This window comes from Phoenix dactylifera, chromosome 13, assembly GCF_051530095.1.
Source record: "Phoenix dactylifera cultivar Ajwa chromosome 13, Ajwa_hap1_PhDact_Kaust_v1.1, whole genome shotgun sequence".
In the NCBI taxonomy this organism is placed as follows: Eukaryota; Viridiplantae; Streptophyta; class Magnoliopsida; order Arecales; family Arecaceae; genus Phoenix; species Phoenix dactylifera.
This window is the reverse complement of record NC_143202.1, coordinates 17,212,839-17,237,973: the sequence shown is the minus strand read 5'-3', so window position 1 is coordinate 17,237,973 and position 25,135 is coordinate 17,212,839. Positions and strand designations below refer to the sequence as shown.

General features: G+C 38.0%; 2 protein-coding genes across 3 annotated transcripts; both read left to right on the top strand.

The window, feature by feature from the left end:
* The first annotated feature begins 6,038 nt into the window (after positions 1–6,038).
* LOC103696768 (uncharacterized) lies at positions 6,039–14,260 on the top strand. Of its 2 annotated transcripts, XM_008778482.5 has the most exons (5): positions 6,039–7,191; positions 12,022–13,117; positions 13,254–13,352; positions 13,443–13,872; positions 13,996–14,260. In XM_008778482.5, the coding sequence occupies exons 1-4, from the start codon at positions 7,114–7,116 to the stop codon at positions 13,736–13,738; spliced, it is 1,569 nt and encodes a 522-aa protein (XP_008776704.3). In that variant the 5' UTR covers positions 6,039–7,113; the 3' UTR covers positions 13,739–13,872; positions 13,996–14,260. The 2 variants fall into 2 exon arrangements, with proteins under 2 accessions (XP_008776704.3, XP_008776703.3); XM_008778481.5 differs by having other exon boundaries at positions 13,254–13,872.
* A 4,906-nt stretch (positions 14,261–19,166) lies between these two features.
* LOC103696769 (proteasome assembly chaperone) lies at positions 19,167–23,979 on the top strand. Its single transcript, XM_008778483.6, has 6 exons — positions 19,167–19,306; positions 20,702–20,905; positions 23,156–23,224; positions 23,322–23,397; positions 23,479–23,543; positions 23,763–23,979. The coding sequence occupies exons 2-6, from the start codon at positions 20,723–20,725 to the stop codon at positions 23,856–23,858; spliced, it is 489 nt and encodes a 162-aa protein (XP_008776705.4). The 5' UTR covers positions 19,167–19,306; positions 20,702–20,722; the 3' UTR covers positions 23,859–23,979.
* Positions 23,980–25,135: the final 1,156 nt, after the last annotated feature.

The window sequence follows — 25,135 nt, the reverse complement described above, 5'->3', positions numbered from 1 at the left end:
AGTGATGTTCTTTTCTAGTTCATTGATTTTGATGATTAGCTTATGTTAAATATAGAGTTTCTCATCTATGACTATCAAATCAGATCATAAACTTAGTAATTATCCCTTGTTTGGCACGAAAATAGCATGATTTTTAGGCGCGTGCCAGAGTTCGAGTCGACTCGGATACGTTTCAGAGTCGGCTCATGAGGGGGAGTCGACTCGCACATAGATAGGAGTCGACTCGAGGTCGATGGCATCATAGGGGGAGTCGACTCGCGCATATTTTGGAGTCGACTCGAGGTCGAGTCGACTCGCGACTTATTGGAGTCGACTCGCGGTCGGGAATCCGATGTTTTAACCCTAATCGAAGCATTTAATCGACACTTCTATTCACCGCCTCCACTGTTCACAAACCCTAGAGTCGTCTCCGACCTCTTCTCCGACCTCCATTAGGGATTTTCCATCGAGTTTCTTCCGATTCCTCATGTCCTTTCCCCCTCTCTAGGTCTAGGATGCCTCGGAAAGTAGTTGTCCCGAGCCGGAAGAGGCCCCAATCCGCGAGCGGCGCCGAGCGACGGTCCAAGGCTCGGAATGAACCCGTGAGGCCACAACCTCCGGTTCCTTCCCCGCCGAGGCCGGTTCCCTCGCGTCCGTGCGCCGGGAAGGCGGTCTCCACCGGGAGGTATGTCAACTTTGACTACCTCTCCCGGGAAGGCTTCACAATAGGAGATAGGTTAAGGGCCCAAGGGTTAGAGATGTTTTGCTCCCTAGATCTCCCTACTTACCCGGGGCTAGTTAGGGAGTTTTACGGGACAGTAGCCAGGGTTCATGGTGGGATACAGGGAACCGTAGCGGGTGTCCCTCTATTTATTTCAGAGGATTTTATTACACAAATCCTTCATCTTCCCCAAGTAGGGGTGTTTCCCTCTCACCCAGCCGATAGGACTGAGGCCCTTACGGCTATACTAGGGAGTCCACCCCAGTCCCCCCTTGATGAGGTGTCCGCTAGTCAGCTATCAGTTGAAATGCGGCTCCTCTTAAGTATTATATCTAGGACCCTCTTTCCTAAGACCGGCCGCTTTGACTTTGTATCTGAGAGGGACCTAGCCCTAATGTACTACATTCTTCAAGATACCCCAATCAACTTCCCTAAGCTTATCTATAAATACCTATGTGAGCCTCTAGACAAACCTAGGCTTACTCTTCCCTATGGGATGTTATATACCCTGATCTTTAGGGAGTCAGAGGTCCCCATTCCTGAGGGGGAACCCTCTCGCGCACTGCGATACACAGATCGCATGGGTGAGGAAACCCTTCACAGGATGGGATTTCATAAGGTTGAGGGAGCCTGGGTCCGGAAACCATCCTCTTCCACACCTACTGACCCTACTACTCGACACTCCCCCAGCCCTGATCATGATTCCGATTTTCCCACCTATCCCTCCACTTCAGCACCATCCACTTCAGCCGGACCCTCCTCTTCAGCACCACCTACTCAGCCACTAGAGGTCCGGATCTCTCCTGAGCAGCTCCGGGAGTTGCGGCAGGAGATCGTGCGGGATCTTCGGGACGACCTACTGAGGGAGCTCCGAGGTCCAGCGACTGCCCCCTCTACTGCAGTGGTTCCTTCATTGGCAGCCGTGACCGAGATGACGGCTCATCTGAGGGAAGAGATTTACAATGTCAGAAGCCTTATACAAGCCCAATTCTCAAATATGAGCGATGTCACAAGCAACACAAGAAAGATGCGAGATGACATCCGACAGGACTTAGGCAGCCAGAGTCAGGGGGCCAAGCATCTGGCAAATGTATTGATCTCCAAGTTGGATACTCTCCAGGAGAATCTGACTGAGCTCACCTCGATCCATAGTAGGGCCACCTCGGCGATCATCACGCAGCTAGGGAACATCACAGATGGGGTTAGTCTACTTATGGAACAATCTAGACAGAGCAAGGGAGCCACATCCTCCACAAAGAAACCCTAGTGCAGCTTGTTTTCTCTTTTTGATATATACTTACTACTTTTTAATTGTATCTACAAGTGTACTTAAACTTACATCAATACAATGAGTAGACATTTTTCTTCAGTAGTGTGCACATTTGATCTCTAATTGCTTGTGTGATGTGCTTTCTTCCTTTTTGCTATGATGACAAAAAGGGGGAGAAAATATATTGAATAGACATGTAAAGGGAATTTAAAACACAAAATAATTTGTTCTAAGTGGATTCGATACCTCGAGGCTCATTATCTCTCTGTTGGGGCTCCTAAAGGAGTAATCTCCAGAATCTGTTCAAGGGATATTCGGAGATTAGTTGAATCATACTCAAGAACAAATTGGCAGATTTTCCTTCTAAAAACCAAAAATTTAAGTTCAAAAGCTTCAATACACTAAAAGAAAATTCAGAGAATCAAAATAAAGTTGAATACATGTGTTGAGGGGGAGAATCTGAAATTTTAAGAAAGCAAACTCATTAAATATATATAAGCCAAACAATTGATTGCATGACATGAAGGCTTATATAATTCCAAATGAAAGGGGGAGCTTTAACTTCAAAATTTACTGTTTCACACCTTTCAGTTTTGGATAAATTAAATGGGGTGAGAAAGAGAGGGATTTCAACCTTCGTTTTTCGGGAGAATGAAATAGGGGAACTAGACACTTGAATTCATTTTGAAATTTTACTATAAATTTTCTTTTTGGTTGAGCAATTCACTTTACATATACTCAATATTTTGTCATCATCAAAAAGGGGAAGATTGTGGAGTGATTGATTATAACCCTATTTGATTTTGATGAGCTCAAAGCATTTGAGTATATCTTATGTTGTACTAATGAATTCAATCTAGTGTTTCAGTCAAATACTTGTAAATTTATGGTTAAGTGTCTCTAGATTTGGTTCAATACATTTTGGATAAGTAAAGAACTCAATTTGAACCAAAGTCTGAGACTCGAGTCGACTCCGGAAGATTACGAGTCGACTCCAAGCGTATCAGAAGCACTGGCACAGGCTCGAGTCGACTTCTGTACATTACGAGTCGACTCCGACTGAGAACAGACAGACGGACAGAAAGATCCATCTCAGAACCTGTCAACGAATCGACTCCTGAAGAGCGCGAGTCGACTCCGATGCTTGCCGAGTCGACTCCAGGGTAGTACGAGTCGACTCCAGGGAGTTACAGACAGAAAGACAGAGAAGTTATTTTGGACCCTGAGAGCCGAGTCGACTCCCGAAGAACTCGAGTCGACTCCGATGGTTGGCAGGTCGACTCCAAAGGAAGCGAGAGTCGACTCCCAGTGTGATACAAGGCAAAAGTCAGAGAGTAAATTTCGAACACTGAGAGCCGAGTCGACTCCCGCAAAGTTCGAGTCGACTCCAAGACAGCGCGACCCCAAAAGACAGAAGACGGTATTTTCGTCTCTGAGAGGCGAGTCGACTCCAAAGCAGCGCAACCCCAAAAAGACAGAAGACTGTTTTTCGGATACTGAGAGCCGAGTTGACTCCGAAACAGTTCGAGTCGACTCCAAGACGGCACGAGTCAAAAGACAGAAGATCAGGAGTTCGGACTCTGAGCGCCGAGTCGACTCCCAGAATTTCCGAGTCGACTCGAGTGAGCAAACTTGAAAAATGCATCTCTGGATTCCTTACGTCGAGTTGTCTCCAAAAGTGCCAGGTCAGCTCCAGACTTTGGGGAGTCGACTCTGGGTTAAGACGAGTCGACTCCCAGTCGAGACAGCACTTTAATTCAAATCTGGAGCAGTTGCCGAGCCATCTCCAGAAAAGCACGAGTCGACTCCTGCAGCAGCCGAGTCGACTCCAGATCGCGCGAGTCGACTCCGATCCCAACGGAAATATTGTCAGGATGTGCAGAATGTGCAGAACGGCTAGGAGATTGTGTCTAACGGCTAGTTTCCATGGAGAATGGCTTAAATAGCCACAGAGAACTGTAGCAAGGTAGAGAAGTGACATTCCATTCAAAGAAAACAAGTAATCTCCACCTACCAAAGGATTTCAAGCAAATACAAGTGAAAGAAGGAAGAGGGGCATTAAACTCCAACCAACCAACTCTTTCCAGCATTAAAGAAGTCTCCTTCAGTCATCAAGTCTTCGAGACACTCAAGAGGAGACCCCGAGTTCGAGAAGCCCTCCTCTACATCTTCATAAATTTGTTTGAGGGCTCTTAACTTCTTTCTTATTGATATTGCTGAATATCTGCTTGTTAAGAAGCTTCTTTCTTTTTCTGTTTGTTTTCAAACCTCTTGTTCCTTACTTGATTCAATCAGGGGATTGAATCGAGGGTGTTAAGGTTTGTTGGTGAGCCTAGGTTGAAACCAACGGTGTAAGGGTTTGATTGTGATCCCGGAAAAACAATCGGGTGGTTCTAGTCGGTGAGCCTGGGAAAACCGACCGAGTTCGTTGTGATCTCGTAAAACAACAAGTTAGGTTGTGAGCTTGTAAAACAACCGGCTGTAATCCAAGGGGTTATAGTGAATTCCCAAGTGAGGCTTGGGGAGTGGACGTAGGAGCAAGGGTTAGCTCCAAACCATTATAAATTTTCTTGTGTTTGTGATTGCTTTGTTGTCTCCTACTTTCATTTCATTCACTGCACATAGCATCTAATTAATCCACTTACAAAAAGTATTAATTAGTTATTCACAAACCTTTTAATTGCAATAATTATTTTAAAACCCAATTCACCCCCCCTCTTGGGTTGTCTATCTGGGCAACAATATTACGAAAGAAGATTCGTCAATTTTTTGTGCAAAAGGTACACCCCTAGCCCTCACCAATTATCCTATTACAAGAAAGTAAGCAAAATAACCTTCTTTGCTTCTACAAGTCTAGCTATGTTGACTTAAAATGCTTCTCCTTTTACTGCTCCCATCTCTAATTTCTTATAGGCCGCTCAGTCAACCAAAGCAATCAAATAAATAAATAAATAAATAATAAAAATAGTTAATAAGGGAGATGCTGAAGAAAGCCAGTTTTGAAGACTATTTACGTGGGCTCTTGCCTTGTCAGCCAACCGTCCTCTCTTTCTTCTTTTGTTCATTTTCACCTTTTCTAAGCCAGTCCGGTTCCCCTTGCTTTCTACTGTTTTACCATTTCGCCATCATTTGTGACTGAGAATAAAGCAGGAATACGACTGGAATAATAGTTATTCCCTTCCAACTTGTTTATTTCCAAAGTGAATAAAAGCTATAATACTTTTATCTGAAATAACGCAAGCCCCTTTCTAATTTTGCTCATTTTATTTAGGGACAAAAACAACCATAACCTAAAATTATTATAAGAATTTTAGCCAAACAATACCAGATATAACATGCGAAATAACAAAAGCTACTGCTATTTTGCTTCCCAAACACAAGGCCTACCATCTTATTTCTGTGAAGCAGGAAATGCTTTTGAGAGTGGTTTCGCTGGTTGAGTTTTCTTGGAGATCCCTAATATTTTTATATTTATATATCAATCTTTATCTTTTTATATTTATATAAAAAAATTACAAGATTGTTTTTTGTACTAATCCTAGTTTTCATTACTCGAGCACAAGGAATCAATCAAGGGGGCTTGGCCTATGATAGAGAGACAAGGTTAAGAAATTGGTAAAGTACGAGAGTTTCGAACAAAAAATTTCTAAAAATAATATAAAATTAGCATATTTAAAAGAATAGTAAACAAAATATTTTGTTATCATCTAATTAGTTTGAGAGATATGGATTAAAATTTAAAATAGAAAAAAATATGTATTTGTATGCAAATATTAAAAAATAAAAAATTAATTAAAAATTTAGAATTTATTTGGATGATCAAGTTGAAATTTTAGAAAATTTATAGATTAAACTATTATAATTATCAAAATTATAGAATTATATATTGGGCTAGATATATGGAGAGGCAGCTTTAAAGCAAAATAGCACGAATTTCATAAAAAAATATTTTTTTATATAATTTTTTTAAAAAAAATCAGGATCGGTCCACCTCAAAATTATTTAAGAATGTTTAGATTTAGTTCACTTCTATAAGCCAATCTTATGTTTTTCCACCCACGCCGTTGTCGCGTTGGCATCTTCTGAGTCTCTCTAAATAGAGTATCATTTGGTGTTTTTCCACCAAAGCTCTCTGTCCAGGGAAATAGAGTTAGAGAGAGAGAGAGCAGTGTGAATAGAGAGAATTTTCGTTTCCTTTCTTCACACTCTCTTCCCATTGGAAGCTCGGCGATCTCTTTCTTTAATCTCTCGATCCCTCCCCTCATCGCCTCCCTCCACCAATCTCCTCTCTAGGGTTTGTCTTCTTGCTCGCTTTTCCTTCACGGTTTGTGCTATTTGATCGCCACCAAGCCGAGGGTTCAGTGCCTGGATTGGTCGATCAGGCTTGCAGTTTGGATCATGACCCATCTTGGCGTGGATTTTTCTGGCGGCCGGGCCGTTGGGTTTTCGTGTTTCGCTCCTCTTTTTCTTCCCCGTTAAGACGGCTTCTTTGGTCCTTTTGATCGTCTGCCGTGAGATGGTATTGGTTTTCCGGGATATGGAAGAAGACTGCACTTTAAAATTCTGGTTAGCTGCGATTGAGCTTCTTTGAGCATTTGTTGGCGTTTCGGGTGCTGCAAGCCGAGTACTGGATTTCTGTGCAAAACCACACACAGATATCTTGGACTCCATTGGGGTTCGCAGTCCGGAGTAGGGAGTAGTTGGTAATTCTCTTTGGAACTTGCTTTTCGATCCATTTATTGGCTGGTGCTCACCCCGTTGAAGGATTTTAGCATCAGGCGTTGCCAGCCCACCGTGCTGAATTTTGTGCAACACGGTACACGAGTTTCTTAAGACTTCCATTTGGGTTTGCACGGTGACAAGTTCAGGAATTAGCATTTATCTGGAGGATTTGTTGTCGGGTTCATGTAGTGCTTGCCATCTGCAGCAAAGTTTGTCCAGTTTTTCTCAGCTTGGAGGCTTTTGGTTCTCCCTTGGCTGCTCGGGGCGGTGGGCTGCGGCACATGGAAATAGAGCAATTTTGAAGCTGGAAACGAGTATAGGGCTATGATGCATGGACAGGAGCATGGTTGGCGGTCCGCTGCCTTACTGGAACAACTGTACCAAAAAGTAGGACTCTTAGCAGAGCTGGGGTTACCGAGCAATGTCGCGCTGCTTCCCTTTTCCGCCGCCAGGTTATGAAAAGAAGCTGAGGAGTGATGGCATAGATTTACTAGCAAAGGTTCATTCTTTATGATATGTTGTCATCATTTCTTCGGCTAATCTCTTTATTGCTTACAATTGACTGTTAATTATCTTTTATTGATGGTTGTACTAGTATAATAGTTAAAATTTGATGCAGTAAAGAGGCATTATCAATTTATGCTAGTTATAGTCTTAATTACTATATAACATTGGATTATTTGATTAATTCTGTGACTAACGGATAACAGCAAGCTTGAGCACGGACAGCTTGATAACATGGAACTTCTGTTAACCGTTCCATAAATTACAATATGTGTTTTTCACACACATACTTGCATGTTTGTTGGTTCGCATATATTTCAAGTTCTACCTCTGTGGTCACGATAACATAAATTCTAACAAAGCTTTGCAGGTTGATTGATGACTAAGATGCTTGACATTTTGCTGCAGATGCTGATCATTTAGAACTTGTCATACTTTTCTCGGATTTATTACAGCCAATCTTGGTTCTGACTTTTTTTGTAGGATTCCGTATCTGATTAATTCTTATGAATCCCACATCTTGTCTTTCTGTGCCATATCTTTAAGAGCAAGTTATGCTAAATCAGGCTGAATTGCCTGGTTTACCCCATACTGAATTGAATCGGTAGAGAATTGGGTCGGTTCGGCTCTAAATTCCGAAATTTTTTCTGCATCCTCCTGAATTGCTTCGAAGCGCCCTGAACCATGCAGTTCAGAGCAAAATCGATGCGAGCCGGTTGGTTTGAACTGGTTCGGGCCCTCCACCTCTTTAAAAAGCTTGAATCATGGTTTATGAACCGGTTCACTCGTACTGAACTGGTAGCCGATCGGCATAGGTTCCGGTATTGGTTCGGCTAACTTTGTTTAAGAGACTTAACATTTACCCTGTTAAATACTTTTTTCTGATTCTTGATATTTTCATGCCTCATCTCATCTCTTCTTGCTTTAATATTCTAGGTTCCCCATCTTTAGGTTGCCCAGCTCTAGGTTCTTGCCCTTAGTTGTGAACTTTATTGTCATTATTCACCTATCTTCATAAAGCTTATTTTTTCAGGCACTTCCGCTGAAAATTTTGGAAATGTCAAGTAGACCAGCAGATTAGATAAACTAATAGTCTGATTAACTAAGTTTAAAACTGTGTTTTTATTCATCTCCTTTTCCTGATAGGTATTCATAGGATTTTAATGAACAAGATTAAGAAAGTCTCCCTATAGGTATTTATAGAGCTTTAATGAGCAAGAAGAGGGCTAATTATTTTTTTTGTGGACAAGTTTCTATATTAGCATCCTTTGTCAAAGTAGTTCATACTCGTACTGAAGGGTTTAAATTTTGGCATCGGGCATTGTCCGGGCTACTAGGATGACATGGTATGGACCGGGACATACCGAAGCAGCCAATAACAACAAGAAGAAAAAGAGAAAAGATATTGCACCTTTCCATCTCGGTGTGTCCCAACATTTGGGATACACCAAAACAAAGCAAGAAGATCGGCATACACTAGGATGGAGTGGGACAAACTAGAATGCCCTAGTTCAAGTGAGCCAATGTCCTGCAGGTGTCCAGGGTTCCAGTTTCCTGTTGAAATGGTATTGACCCAGTGGCACTGTCCCACAACGGTAGGAATTAAATCCTTCCTCTTACTGTATCCTTTACCAGTGCTAAGATTTTTGAATTTGATGCTTTCCTTATGTTATGGGATCTTCTGCAGGTAGGTTTTAATATCCTTACCTTTTCTGGAGTTTAATTTATTTTTTAGGAACCTTAGAAATTCTATCTCGCACATATCATCATATGTTACTAGCATATGCCTATTTTTGTCAATAATCTTCATCACTGGCCATCAAGCTTCAGAATGTTTCTTAGAGAAGAGTTTCTCAGGCAGTGGTTTTGATTAGAGTTGAAGGGTCATAAAATTGGAGGGGCAAACTTTTTCTGACCTGGATTGATGTTGTAAATGAGAATCTGAAGATATGATATGGCTTTTTGAGATAACTTGTCGGTTGCGGTGCATTTATTTTACCCTGCTGAATATGAATCTCTAATCTTGTATCACTAGCATATGCCTATTCTTGACAATGATCTCCATCACTAGCTATCAAGTTTCAAAATGTTTCTTAGAGAAGAGTTTGTTGGCCAGTGATTTTCATTGGAATTGAAGGGTCATAAAATTTGAGGCCAAACTTTTTCTGACCTGGATTGATGCTGTAAATAAGAACCTGAAGATTTGATATGGCTTTCTGACTCTGAAATAACATTTTGGTTGTGGTTGCAGTTATTTGACCCTGCTGAATATGAATCTTTTTGTCCTCTTCTGTGTATTATGACCTTTGTATAAGAAAAATTATTTATAATGATTCATACTTGAAGATCTTTTTCACAAGCATATCTAATGGAGGTTAGTTAAGGCATGGATCTAAAAGGTGTGAATGGACATATAATCCAATATGATGCTTGGCAATTTAAAAGGATTAAAATTGAAAACCAACCCAATTCGAGTGTATGGGGCCTTGTTACTACCCCAAGGCTTTTTTTTTTTCCCTCCGTTCTCTTTTAGCTTTCACAATGCTTGACAATATTGATGGTAGGTAATCTTGGAAACTAGTTGAGGTAACAGAAATAGTTGGAAAAAAATAAAGAGACCAGCATTCATACTTCCGGTGAATGGGCATAGGCTTTACATGATGTCTTGGTAATGATAAGGCATAGGCATTAGGTTTCCCTACTGTCTGCTCTCCCTAAACATCTTTTTTAGAAAGGAGGAAGAGGTTCACTAGGAAGGATACTATTAAAGGAATCTGTTGGCCTAGGTCAAGAAAGTGTCTTTTTATATATATTTATTTATTTATTGCTGCTCTACATGATAGCATGTTGAATTCTTATTCCCTATTTCTTTTAGCTTGTTTGTTTAATCACTTTGTTGGAAGACCAGCAAGACCGTTTGTCTTCCTAGGTACCATCAAGGGATCATCATAGATTGGAGGTCCTCAATATTGTGTTTCCAAGTGGTGCTGTAGCTAGCTATAAGTTTTGTTCAATCTTATAATTTATAAGATGGGCCACTTGCTTATGACCTGATCCAAATCAGTTAGGCCGGTGTTCCAAACCGAAGCTGTAAGGTTCTCAAAGGCTTTTTCTTCTTTAACAATTGAGGGTGTTCTTTACTAAATCATCGATTGAGTTGATAGAGTGGCTGGTCCTATACACCTATCATGTCATGGCTATTTGATATTTACTGTGATTGAGTAAACAACAGGTATGCTCTCTTTACCAGATTACTTCTTATCCCAGGGAACCATTTGATCAATCTCTTATTTACTTAAAGCATTCTGTACCAAATGTATCGCTGCATCCTATCTATGGAAGAAAGAAGGTTTCAGAGAAGTTGATGTTCCAGCACTATGCTTAACTTCATCTCCTTAATCCTATTTGAACCTAAGAACCATGATGTTTTAGGTTGTTTTGTGTAAATAGGGTGTGTGTTGATAGCCCTTGGTGATGCTTCCCAAAGTATTGGTAGGGTACTATGGACATGTTATATATGCGCGCAAGATGCTTTCACAATGGCTGCCTCCTATAACCACTTTCTTAGGAGAGATGGGTAAAATCCTCATCAAGATTTTGAGTAATATAGTTGTTCTTGCATGAGCTACACAAGGGAAGTGTCCTGTGTCATAAAGCGCTAAAACTTGGTGCATATTAGCCTGGAAAGAAAGAAATTTTTCAATGAATATATATAATAAAGTTAGCTATACATTAGTGAAATACCTTTTTGTCCCCTTTACCGTAGTCTTTATTTGGAATGGCTTTCTAATGATCCAAATTGATGTATGGATGAAGATTTACTACATCTATTATCTAAGTAGTTCAAAAGAGAGAACAACTAACACTTTTTCTACTTGGTTTTATTTGATTGGTTCTAGGAACCTGTTTGCAGTTCTAGATTTTCCAAAAAGTAAGATCCTTGAGAAAAATGGACTGTTAGGCTTTCTGTTAGTAAAAAAATACTTGCAGATAAATACTCTAATTCAATGTGAGGAACATGTTATAGTGTGCATCAGATTGCTCCAGTTCCAGGAACAGATGGTCCATATTTGGATAGTCAATGTGTTTATATTTATGTACGTGTTAACTCATATGCATCACAATTTTCATTTTTTTATATAATTTTCCTTTATCCACTTTTTCTTTGTATATTTTAAGGAATTACATAATTACACATGGAGGATAGAATACTAAATCTGTGATAATTGGGCCATGATTCACTATGTAATTAAGATTCTCCAGATGAATCTAAGTTTTTCTTTCTTTGAAGCAGAAAACTAGGAGATTCACTATGTTTTTAAAGAATAGATAGTTATCTCTTGCAGAGTATATCAACTCTTAACGAAATTTTGTTGTTTGAGTAAAGCTTTGCTTAACATAACTTTTTAGGCATAATGCACTGACATTTCCATTCAAAGGCTTTGCAGTGACTTTGTGGTTTTGATCTTATAAACTCGAATCAACCATTATTTTCTATTCTGCAAGCATATCTGGAAGAGGCTTGCAGGTTTTACTTTATGGTTATTCTTTTAGATGTTCTTTCTGAATTCTTTCCTTCTTTCAGAGCATTACCAACCTTGTCTGGATTAATTATTTGTAGTTATGGTACATATTAGTTTGTGTACCTATGGTGATTCTGTTGTTGCAAGCAGTATAAGTATTACTTCTTCTCAAAATTTTGAGCTGGCCCATGAATAATACTTGCTATTGTAACTGTTTCAAGGTACTTTTTGAGCTTCCTATTTTAGGGAGGATCTTGATTTTGAAAGCAATTTATGCTTCCATCTCTGGTTAAATTTTTCAGGGGAAGCACGAAGAGAAGAAACATATAAAGGAGAAGAGGTACAAAGAACAGAGACAAGGTAAAGAAAGAAAAGACAAGGATAGAAGCAGAGATAAGCACAAAGCGAAGAAGGATAAAAAGGAAAAGTACAAGGAGAAGAAAAGGGATAAATACAGGAATAGGAAGAACAGGACAGCAGATGATAAGAAAACTGAAGAACAGACCAAAGGTTACAATGAAGAGAAGATCTGGAAAGGTAGCTGGAAGGCTGAAGAAGTTAAAAATTCTAAATTCATAGAGGAATTTGGAAGGAGGATCAAAGATGAAGGGACAGCAGAGAGATTGCTTGAGAACTTTGCAGGTTCAGTTCAAAATGGGACTGAGGGCTTTTGTGCTTCAACTGCCTTGGAGAAGGAAAGATGTAATAGAAATGAAATGGCTGCAAACTTCATTGCTCAAGAGCCTAGAAGAAATGATGCTTTGGGCCAACCAATGGAGACGGATGCAGATAAAAAGAATGAAGGGAGGAAGAAGGCAAAATATAGGTATGAAATGCTTGCAAACCTCATTAGTAAAGAGCAAAGAAGAAATGATGACATGGGCCAAATCGTGGAGAAGGATGAAGAAAAAAATGTTGAAGCAAAGGAAAAGGCGAAAGACAGGTATGGAATGGTTGAAAACCTCCGTCGCAAAGAACAAAGAAGAGGTGATAAGATGGGCCAAACAGCTGAGAAGGATGCAGAGGAAAAATTTGAAGGGAAGGAGAAAAGAGATGATGGAGACAAAAGGATTGAAGGGAAGGATAAGATAACAGATAGGGAAGCTAATGTCAGGAAGGGAGGCAAGCACATGCATAGATGTCGGGAGAAGAGATACAAAGGGAAGGACAAAGATAGACATAAAGAGAAGGAAAAGAAAAAGGAAAAGGAGAAAAAAAGGGAGAAAGGTGAAAAAACACCCAAAGAACATGATAAGCCAAAAGACAGTGGAAAAATGGATCGGATAGACAATCTAATCATCATGCCCTTAGCCCCTCAGAAAAACAATGAAAAATGTGCCGGTACTGATGGAACTATCAAGAAGAGGAAAGACTTTGAGATAAATGTGTTTTTGCATGGTGAGTATTTGATCCTTGAGTTGTGTTCATGCTGTCATTTAATTCTATAGAAATCACTTTGAAGTTTTCTGTAAATTCAAACTTCAACTTGCAGTGCTTTCTGTTTTATGTTTTTTCATTTGTCATGTGGGTGCAGAAATTGATGGGCTGCCTAATAAGCTTCCGAGGCCAGCGCCATCCACCCGCCTGCATGTTGAGAATGGAAGAACACTGGAGTCATGCCATGTTGCTGCAGGTTATTCTTCCATTAAGCTTGGGACCACAAAATACATCAATGCTGAAAGAGTTCCACAGACTAAGAAACACAAGATAAATGGCATTGCAGGACATCCACAATCAATGGATGACTTGAGGCCCTTGGTTTCTCTAGAAAGTAGTCCGAATGGCAAAGCTTCTGTAGAACGGCCTCACGCTGATACCAAGTTTCTTAGCCAGATATACTCTGTTCCAAAAATGGACTGGCCGGAATATGCTGACCAGGAGTGGCTGTTTAGCAGTGATCCCCCCCGGCCAAAGCCTAAGGCATCATTCAAGGCTGAAAAGACATCCCACCTGTGGACCGAGGGACTGCAAATTGAGTCGGCAGATGTTTTTGCTCTGCCTTTTGTTATTCCTTACTGATAGCAGACAAGATCTTCATACAGCCTGACAATGCTGATTGGTGAGACAGCTGTTGAAGGTGCGACAGCATCAAGAAACCAATGGGAGTGTTTTTCTTGCGGCTATCTCTTGTTACTGTGCTCATCTTCTCCCAGGTATGAGCTCAGACTTGTTGCACTGATTAATACATGCTGACGTGATTATACTTGACTGCTATAAATGGTGTTTGTTACCATTGATTGTGCGCTTCAAACAATAAGTTGGTGCATTATATGCAGGACTCGGATGCAAGAGTTCTCCATATCCATACCTAGTTTTGAGTCATTTATATGATCAAGTATGAGAACGTCCGAAGTCCACAGCATGGAAAGGAGTTGGTGGAGCATGCATTTATGATTTGTCATCTAATTTCTGATCTTGAGAGCTTGTCTTTGCTGTAGTACCCCACAATTTTGAGTCGTGTCTTGTAAATCTTCTTATAACAAAAAAAATGTACAGTGGAAGGGAAAAAGGAAAAGGAAAGAGGCCGTTACGATTCATTCATATTGTGTTTCATGCCTGTTGATACACTTTGTTCGCATTGTAATTATGTGGAGTACCTGTATGCTTGGTGGTGCATACCGTTGAGAAGAAGCGTACAAGCCTCGTCCAGGAGCTGTCAAGAACCAAAAACAAGGCGAGGATCGCTTAGTGGTGCTTAAAGGAAGAAGTTATCAAGAGGTAAATCACTGTAGCAGTGCAAAGAGGCACTGACCCGTGGCTTGGGTATTATTCAGCGATACTATTGGAATGGTGATGATTATAGTCCTGGGATGTTTGTCTCCAATGATTATAGTCCAGTTGCAGTGCTATTGGCATTATTTTCCTGATCAGAAAATCAAATATGGATGTGCTTATCTTGTTTTTTTTTTTTTTGTACATCGTTTTTTTGGTATTCAAACTAAGGTTTCTGTGATCTCTCTTCTCATCATCTGGCCTATTAACTATAGTTTGAAGGTCTGAGGCACAAATCCAGGGCTTATGTATGGAAGTTTGTTAGTGCATTGTTAGCTGTGATCAACAATATCTAAAGTGATCGATGAAAAAAAAACAGTCATATCTAAAATAACTTGGAAACAACCACTCAAGTGTATGTATTGCGTATTATAATATAGATTATGCAATCTCACTTTGATACATAAAAAATGAAGTATTTTGATAAATTTTAAGTTCAGCTTGCACCACTGCTTCTTTCCCCACGTACTGCTTCCAATTAGAGACTTGTTTCGGGCGGATCTATTTCGAAATCTAATCTCTTTCTAAATCTTGTTTGCTCACCATCCAATGCAACAAATCAGTGCAACCAACTTACTAACATACGTGCCTTAGCAAGCTGGAAAGGTACTAGGAGATTATTTGTATAAGATATTATTTCAAACTAAGTGATATTATACTTTTAAAATTATATGCCAAGGAAATTGGACACTTTAGAAGAGGGCTGTAAACTGATTGGATCAACATGTGATTCAACCTAATTAGGATTGATTTGACTTATTAGTTTCGAATTATGGATTTGGTTTGAACGATGATTGATTTGATGTCAATTTAAATCCTGTTTTTTGTTGCATGATTTGGACCCGATATGACATGAACTAACATTGGTCAATATTAGATGACCTATCCTGGCTTTATTAGATCTGATTCAAATCTCGACTTAAAGCTCTTAAACCCACCATCATTCACACCTATATCACGTATGGGTTTGTAAGTTAGGTTTTACAGCTAGTTATTTGTCAGTATCATAGTGAATGATCTTAGTGGTAGCATTCTGCAATAGAACTCTCTTTTACCCTTTTCCAATTATTATTTTTATCATATTAATTGTACTGAGAAACATAAAATGGATTTATTAATATATATTTTTTAAAAATTAAAATAAATGCACTAAGTGATATACATTTCCTTTATATTACATTAGAGTTGAGCACTCGAGATGGCCAGAAATGGATCTAACAAAATTGCCTATGCATATGAGTGAATTCAATTGAAGTGGCAAATGAGTTAGAAAACTGAAGGTGTGAAATTTGTCATCAGAGATTACGATGCTAGACTGATAGCGGCTAGAGGCTGGCGGATCTTCGACACGTCTGTAGTCAGTGCCGAGCTTAGAGCTGCATAGGAGGGCATCACTTATGCGAGGCGTATTCTAGGCGCGGACCACATCCTTTTCGAAGGAGACTTGGCCACGATAATCAAGTAGATTTAGAATCGAGGATGCGACGCTGGCTCTAGACCGTTGCTCCATGACATCTACAGGCTCTTAGATGAGTGTGGTCTCTATCGGGCCACACATGTCTATAAGAAGGTAAATAGCGTTGCTGACTAAGGCTCTAGTTGGCAGAGCTGTAGACAGTAGAGCTTTCAGAAGTAGATTTTTTTGAAATAGAATTTTTATAAAATATTATTTGCTGTTTGAAAACTAAATTTGTAAAGTGTTGTGAGACTTTAATATGTGTTTGGTAAACAAACTGAAAAAGTACTTTTGGTATGACAAAATGGCCATAAAGGACATCACATAGTATTATGCAATAGAGCATAATAAAATATAATATGTATTAATACATAAATATAGAATATAATATAATATTACCGTAATGTAATATAATATTATTATATATATTATATCCCAATAATATAACATAATTTGATATATATAACATAATATATCAATGTATTATTATATAATGTAATATAATATTATATTTATAGTATAATACAATAATAAATGTATAAAATATTATAATTATAATTATTATATATTATTATTATTACTACTACTACTTTTAATTATTATATTTTATTATGGGTATTTTGGTCCAAAAAAAATTATGACTCAAAAAAAGCTTTCCGACAACGCCTAAAAGTGTTTTTCCCCAAAACGTTGCTTTAGATTTCTAGCAAACCTAAAATAGCTTTCTAATTTTTTTACAAAACACTCTTATTCCATCTAAAAGTACTCTCTGACCCTCCAAAAGCTCTGCCAAACGGGGCCTAAGTGGCCTCCTTCGCGGTTCACTACTCTGGAGGCTTCATCGAAGAAGACCACATGTCGGTGCCCTATCCTCTATATTATCTTCTCTTTTCTGATTTTATTGGCTGCACCCATTCCCATCGCATTTGAGCCACCGTTGTACCAAAAAAAGAAAATTATGATCGTGCTCTCTGTCTCTACATTGATTCCATTGGATGTTTCTTCTGCTAGCTAAGTGATCACTATTTGACTAGTCACTAGTTTCTATTTTATAGTATTAAAAATAAAAGAGCAAAAGGAAGAACATCAAAGGAATGGAAATGGTCAAAAAACTCATTAACATCAAAGATTAGAATAACATATCAAATAACTGTACTAGAGGTTGCTTTTGGACAATATTGCCATTTTAATGCTTAAATACTATCTTTAATATGTATAGGGTATTTTAATCAAGTTCACACTAATACTATTGCTAAACTAGCATGTGCTGCTGATTTGTTTATTTAGATTAGAATCAATACCTACAGTATTTGTGTTAATTTTCGTTTTCTACATTACAATGCCTAGGAATCACATTTAGTGTCCAGATTAGTAACAATATTAACATCAAAATTTTCAATGTTGGACAACAAACAGAGACTAGGTAATCCAGCACCCTGTTGGTAGATAGAAGCCCCAATTTTAACAATACAAAATCAACAACAGGATTTTTCATATTGAGAATTTACACCAATGACCATGATATTCAATATTTGAAAATAAAGGAAAAAGGATATTCATGTTTCTCGGAAGTCTCTAACCTATGTGCCAAAGGGATGCAAATCGACAGTACCAAAAGAGTTGGTGTGTTAAAATACATTATAACAAAAATTAAGAAGCCAAAATATCAATACTATTCCAGAAATTTCAAACAAAAATTTGGTGGATCTCAACCAATTTAGTGTAGTAAAACGCATACAAACTAAAACTCAACCAATTTGAATGATTCTAAGTCATAGATCATTTCACATCATTGTATAGTGCCAATGAAATTATCTTTTTTAGGAAAACTTCATTCTGTAGTAGGAAATTTCTAAAACCTTTTTGTTTTCTCTGCAATGTCATGATTTACAACGTGTGATTTTGATTCAGATATTTTATTGTTTAGTATTAGTAAAGTTGGGGTTTCAGTCCTACATTAGTTTAGACTCTCTCTCTCTCTCTCAATATATATATATATATATAAAGAGACAGAGATTGAGACAGCTCCCCTTCTAGTAGGAGAGTGGAGTACATGGAGGATTTGCAGCACTAATCATTATCTATATCATCAAAGAAGACCTAAAAATCTAAAATATATTCCTAAATTGGCCAAAATGTAGACCATTCCAATAGCTCAATATAATATTTTGCATGATTTATGGTCTGGAAGCATCCAAATCTACTGGACTTTAGTTAATACATGTTTTATGATGCATAGATAATGATCAACAGTTACTACTTATTGAGAATCTTGACTTTTTAAAAGGGATAGCAACACCAAACTTCTTACAGAGGAATTGGAGATTTTAGAAAGCATGAAGCATATATCTCATGACAACTACAATTCGCACAATATCTGGTTGGTTGTTGGCAAATGGCTCAAGTAAACAAAATTTGGATGAAGTTGATGACAGGAGCAAATTGGGTGAAGGAATTAGTTGACCATGAATTTGTGAATAGTGAAGAGAAAGACATGATTATATGTCTATGTAGACAATATGTGAATCGAAGCTTTACGGCTCAGGTAGATATCGAAATTGATATGTACGTGTATGGGATTATGAAGAATTACACTTGTTGGTTGTATAGGCAATTGGAAGAGTAGAGAAAGCCAGGATCTGAGAACTAGTCAATGAGACAAATGAAGCAGATGAGGTAATGGGTCGTATTGAAGGACTGATGCACAATCTATATCCACGCATGAACATTGTTTAGTGCAAGATACGCCATACCATTCCGAACTAGACGATACAGAATATACCGTATTGTATAGATACTAAATTGGTAATGCTATATGGAGGACTTGCTGACACTCTGTATGCTGAACCAGTCTCTATACCAGATGTATTAACACAGTAACAAAATAAAACTAGTACAATGTCCGGTACTGAAATGGTGTACTTTGGTTTAGAGTGATGTTGAGGTTGCTCTAATTAGCCATGATCGTAGGAGTTACTATGAAGTTCTTTAGCTTGTTGGAAGATGCCCACAAACCTTTTTATCCATGGTGCGAAAATTTTCACAGCTTTCATTTATCAGAAAGTTGTAAAAATTTGAAATGCCACCATGGCTTGGGGCAATAAGACGCATTTTTGGAGTTGTTTAAAGAAGCAAGATTACTATTTTGCCCTCACTTGATTGGACGGTCAGATGTTAACTTTAGAATAAGTTAAATATGATAGATAAAAGTCTTGTAGCAAGATCCCAGTAACCTCCCACCGATTCCCTCTGCGTTGCATGCTGCCACTCGCTGAAGAGAGCCGGCGTTCCACCGATGTTCGGGCTTGGTTCTTGGTGGGGATAGGCTTCCGGTGACAAAGCAATCCGCTCACAACCTGGTGAGAATCCCCTCTTGTTGATTTCTGCCTGTTTCCTGCTTCCATCTCTCGAAGAAATTGGAACCCTAGGTTCCGGTTGGATTAGAATTTCATTCCTTTTTACTCTGTCCATGTTTTACTGCTTTTTTAATTCTTCTCTAATTTTTAATCGAAAAGTGTTGTCTGAATTAGAGAAGAATGCGAATGTCCTCTTCAGGAAAAAGTTCTATAAAATTTTCATGCGATAATGAAGAATTTCCTAGAGATGAAACAAAAGATAGTTATTGAAATAAGATGTAACAATGAAAACTCTTAAAATGTTAATCGAAGCTAACTGTGTGATGCAGAATACCACTTTCTAGAACACATATGCGTACATCAATCCTGAAAATAGAACCTGCTTTGTCCAAACTCCTTCCTAACTTTGTTCTTCCTGGATCTTAACTTTCCTAAGTTTGATGTGATGACTCCAATCTGACTCTCAGTTATACTTTTGCTTGTTCGCATGTGTCTTCTTTTAATATTGATATGGGAAAGAGAAACTGTTTGGTGGAGCTGTCAAGTGGCATGCCAATAACCCTTATAACCTGGGATGGAAATAAACTGAGCTGCTCGTGAAGAGTATGGGCTTTTCTTCTGAATCAGTCTTGGTCAAACTCATTCAAGTATAAGAAGAACCAAGCTTAAGCTGCATTTGTAACTCCTCTTGTTAACCATACTACATAAGCTTTAAAAGACATTTTAAGTTGTGTCTTGGTGCAAAACATTGGCTTGTTCAAATGGTTTACAAGCTGACCTCGAAGAAATGTATCTGAGGTTAGCTCAAAGTTGAGTGAATCTTAAACATCCTCTTATTATGATTGACCCAAGACAACCAGAAACTGGCTTGGCTATGTTTTTTCCAGCATAGTTTTTGTCAGCATTAGTGAAGTGACTTGAACATTTTATAGTTTATCGAACATATTTGTCATGGAAATAAGCAAACAGAAGATTTTTGGCCAGTAAAAGCAGACAACTTTAGTTTTTGCCCCAATTAAAGGACAACTCAATGAACTCCTATTAAATAGAGTTTCAAGGCTAGTTTCAATTGGGTGGTCGGGTTAATTTTAGTAGTGTGGGTCTCATTTAGATGAGTAACATCTTCTCTAGCAACCAAGCCTTTTGCAAATTAACACTTCAAATAGGCTGGGAGATTATATCTTATAGACTTTCCAAATTGTGTTATGATGAGCATATTAGGAGACAGTATGCATTACCCTGGAAGCAATTTGTCGCTGATTTGATTTCAATTCAAATCTAGCCTCCATCTTTCTTATGTATATTACTTTTGATTTGCTCTCTCATTAAAGTCATGCTTTTGACAATTGCCTTGTATTATGTCTTACCAAATTCTTCTTGTTTTTTGTTTTATTCCAGCACTTACAGGTCCATTTGATTATGGCTTCAGGAGAGTTGAATCTGGATTTTTCAGCACAGCATATTAGTACAGATGCTCATTGCAATGGGAAAGGCAAGATACTGGAAGATCAAGCAATAGATAGTGATGTACAGATCACATGTTTTACAGAGGATTTGCATGATGTCACACTTCACTTTCAGATCATAAAGCTCGCAAAGCAGGTCATGTTTTTTCTGTTCTAGCACATTGCAAGTATTCTTGGTCTAGTACCTCCATTATTGTATACTTTATTGTATACTTTACTGCTTAGCTTGTGGATCATGTTATTGACTCTCTTGCTTTTTTTTTTCTTTTTTCTCCTTTTGCTTTGTTCAATGTTTGCTGTTGCTTTGCTGAATCCAGCTGTAACCTAGATTCTTAGATCATAATAGAGTAAGCCATCTTCATATATGTTTGACATTCAAGAACTCTTAATTTAATTTGCTTGGACTTAGTTCTAACTATTCTATCGGTGATATTGGTTGAATGTCTTTGATTGAGAAATCAGCTTTTAGGTTACCATGTTTATTTTCTTTAATGCTGAGCAATGGTATGTTTTGTGGTATTTTAATTGGAGTCTACATGTGCTCGTGACTATTGTTCTTTAACCCTTTACCCAAGAACCATCTATTGTTGGTTTCAGCATATGGTTTCAGTTTTAGAGAAGCCAATATGTGTCAGATGAAAAGAAAATATGATACCTGAAAATGTTGAAGCATGATGCAGAAAGAAAGGAACAAGAAAATTTATAAGCCTTCTAGTGAATTAAAGATTTCACCTCCATTTACTATCAAAATGTCAAACATACAATTAGTGAATTAACCTGATTACTTTAACAGCTTGATTTTTATCTGCTATGAACGTAATCAACAAAGTGGAATGTTCAAAAATTTTAAACTCTGTACTCATTATAAAATTATTGTCAAAGAAATGGACTTGGATTCCTCATTCAACCTTCTTAATGTTGGTTGAATAAGTCTTGTTGGTTATCTGTAGAGGATTCTTAAACTTTAAGATGCTGGAAGTATCTCATATGGAGCTTAGAGTGGAACACTTGGAAATCGGAATTAAACCGAAGCATGTCGTTTTATGGTTGTCTGTCATGGTTATGCTGGAAATATCTTTTCAACCAGCTGTTACATGCTCGCACATTTGCTTAAAAATTACTCCTTTCTTTCCTGGTTAAATAGACTAAATGCACAAAAAACATCCTTGTAGAATAAAAGATGTTGATCTAAATGATTCAGATCCTTTCTTGATTACCTATCTTAAACAACTAGATTTGCCCAAATAATTGGATTTCCATTTGCCATCCTGACTAGATAGGTCCAAAATTCTTAGTGTAAAAAGGAACATTGAAAATTGTTAAGAACTAATCGTTGATGCAGTATAAGCCTATCACTATGTAGTGTCTGAGAATGACTGCAATTTCAGCTTAAGATCAAATCTGGCAAAAAGTTACTAGCCCAAACTGAAATTGAAAGCTGCGTGAGAAGCGGTGTTTTCAAAAACTTAGGAAGCAAAATTAGATAAGAAACATAAGTAAAAAATACTGTAAAATAATAGAAAATTAAATTCACAACTCATTACAGGGTTTCTAAAAAAATAAAAAAGCCTAACTGTATTTCTGACCAAAAAAAAAATAAAAAGAAAAACTTAACTGAGTCTGAAAGTGTTCAAACTTTCAACAAAATAATGTTGGATGATACACACAGTAGCAGAAAGGGATGCTTGATGGATAAGAGATTGAAAACTCAAAGAAGCAATATTAGGAGATGGAACAAGATTCAGTGCAGGTGAGGTTAAGAAATTCAGATATACATCCTCTAATCTGAGTTATGCTCCATAACCAAATCCATCTTGATGGGATGAGGCCTGGTTGCTTATGCCATATCCTGAATGCTGAGGTTTGTCGGTGTAAGTGAAACTGAATATGCAAGTGAAGTATGAGTAGTTGGTGCATTGGATTTTAGCAATTGTCTGTTATTTCATACATCAATAAATTGCACAGAATCAAAGCAGCACATTTTTTAAAGTTTCTTCCTTGATTTGAACAAGACAAACTTGTATACCTAGCATGTTTTGGGCCTGTCTTTGTACTACATCATAAGGAGTTAGATCTCGAATTCTTAAAAGTTGTACTTCCAGTAGATGCTTTCCCAAAGCCATTTTCTGCAATTTTTTAACCTCTTTCTATTGGATAGGCTTTCTAGTCGTTGTTTCCAGGTGCTTTCTTAGCAATCTTGTTTGCTTACTGCTGATAGTACAGATGGAGATTACTTGAATGGAATGTTGGCACTTTTATCTCCACTTTTCTATACTCATTCAGCAATCTTTCTCTTTGACTTACCTCATCATCTTTCTTGGTGTCAGATACTGTATATTTCTGTTAAAATTGCTAATAATCTTGTCACATTGTATAATTGGTGCAGATCTATGTGTGGATTGGGTGCAACACTGCAAGATTTGGGCATCTATATGCTGCTGCAGCCACTCGACCGGTAATCAAATATGTACAGACTCCTGATTTGATACTGTTGCAGTTAATTTTCTCTTCCAAGTATCTGATGTGTATTCTGTCTGGATGAGATTTCGTAGAACAATGCAGTGAGTGTTACTTCTTTGATTGGAGGCAGTTCTGACAACACTGGTTCCAGCATTGCTCGTCGTTTAGGTATAGTTACAGCTATGTAATGTTGCGTAACATGTTCTTTTATTGACATTCAGTGACTGATGATTTTCTGCCTTCTGCCAGGACTGAAGACTGGTCTTAGTATAGTTCTGGCATGCAACATTCCGAAAGATAGCCCCATGGTTGAGGTAATCTTTGATCCCTTTCTCTCACAACAGTATGCATAGGCACTTGAGTATCCAATTTTCATGATATCTGGAAACACTTTATTTGTTCCCTTTTTAGTTGTATTGAGATGATGAGATTGCTGAATCAGTCTCTCATAATGCATATTATCATTTACTATGAAAAAGTTTTATGGATGAGCAATTCTCTGATGATGTTTTTATGTGGTACTCGTGTTTCAGGCAACTGCAGAGAGGAAACTGGTGGAGAAGCTGAGGAATCTAGGTTACATAAAGGCTACACCTGAAGGAATGCGTGTTACATTGGCCGAATCTTGATAAATAAAGTTTATGAAATGGAAAAAAATATTACCATGTTTTTTCCTGTTTGATGAAACTTCAGAAATACTAGGAAGATATGCTGTAATAGATTGAAATTGAGCGTCTTGATTGCACAACATAGCTGAAATTTTGTACATTTGGCTGCTGATCTTTGAAGGCTGAGCTGATAACATTCATCGGCAATCTCGCCATCACAACCTGCTTGTAGTGATATGAAAGGAAGGAACTTGATTGCTAGAATGGAACTAGGCGCGTATCTAACTGAGGTGGTTGTAGATTCTCTTATTTGGGCTTTCGCATATTGCACCCAGAATTTTGCGAATAGATCCTGAGAAATGTAGTTTTACTTGCAAGAATCTCCTGGGATTAGAATAACTCTAAAAGATGACTGGATAGCTGTTTCTTCATCATTTGGTGGGTTTAACGTAATTTACGAACAAAATTACTCCTGTTCTCATTTTAAAAGGATCCTTCGTTTCTTCGAGCACTAGTTTTTTTCACGCCTCCTAGCCAAATCACTGCGGCTTGATGGTCCTATGCTCCCTCTCAGTAGTTCTTCGCCAAGTATTGATTGCCTCCCCAAGCTGGCTGACTGGTTTGTCATCATTTGGAGTTTACCCTCCCAAAATTTCCCTTTTAAACTCTTTGTACATGAGCATCTTGCATTGAAATGCTCTTAAGACAAAAAAAGGGTGCCATTTTTTGTTATTTTGCATTACTCTTCTATGCTTGATTATTTGTTTAATAATTATTTTGAGTTGAGTTGCATCTGTTATTGTTATGCTAAGAATAACAGATATATAGTTTCAGGCTGTTGAGCTACTATTTTCCAGTTTTTCCCAGTTCAATTAAGGACTGATGAGCCATTAAGAAACTGCTTGTCAAGCTTCTCCTTTAGAAACGATGATGCGAGAGCGAGGGAATGGAGAAACCGTTTTTTTTCTATGAAAAGAGAGGGAGGACCCATCTTAGATTTTATTAAGATAAAGAAACATACAAAAAAAAGAAAAAAAAAAAAGGAGAAAAAATTCTCCTACATTCATCTAACATTGGAGATGAAATTCAAAATTCAAAATTTTAAACCCCCTCCATACAAGTATTATACATCATTCGAGTTTTGATAACCATATTTCAAAATTCAGATAATAATCTACTCGCCACTGAATCACAATAGAGCATGGCCAACCACCAAAGAACTCGATCGCTTTGCTTCCTAACTTTTCTTCCCCACCAAAAAAAATTGAGGGCACGTGTCTACCTCGCCTAGATTATTC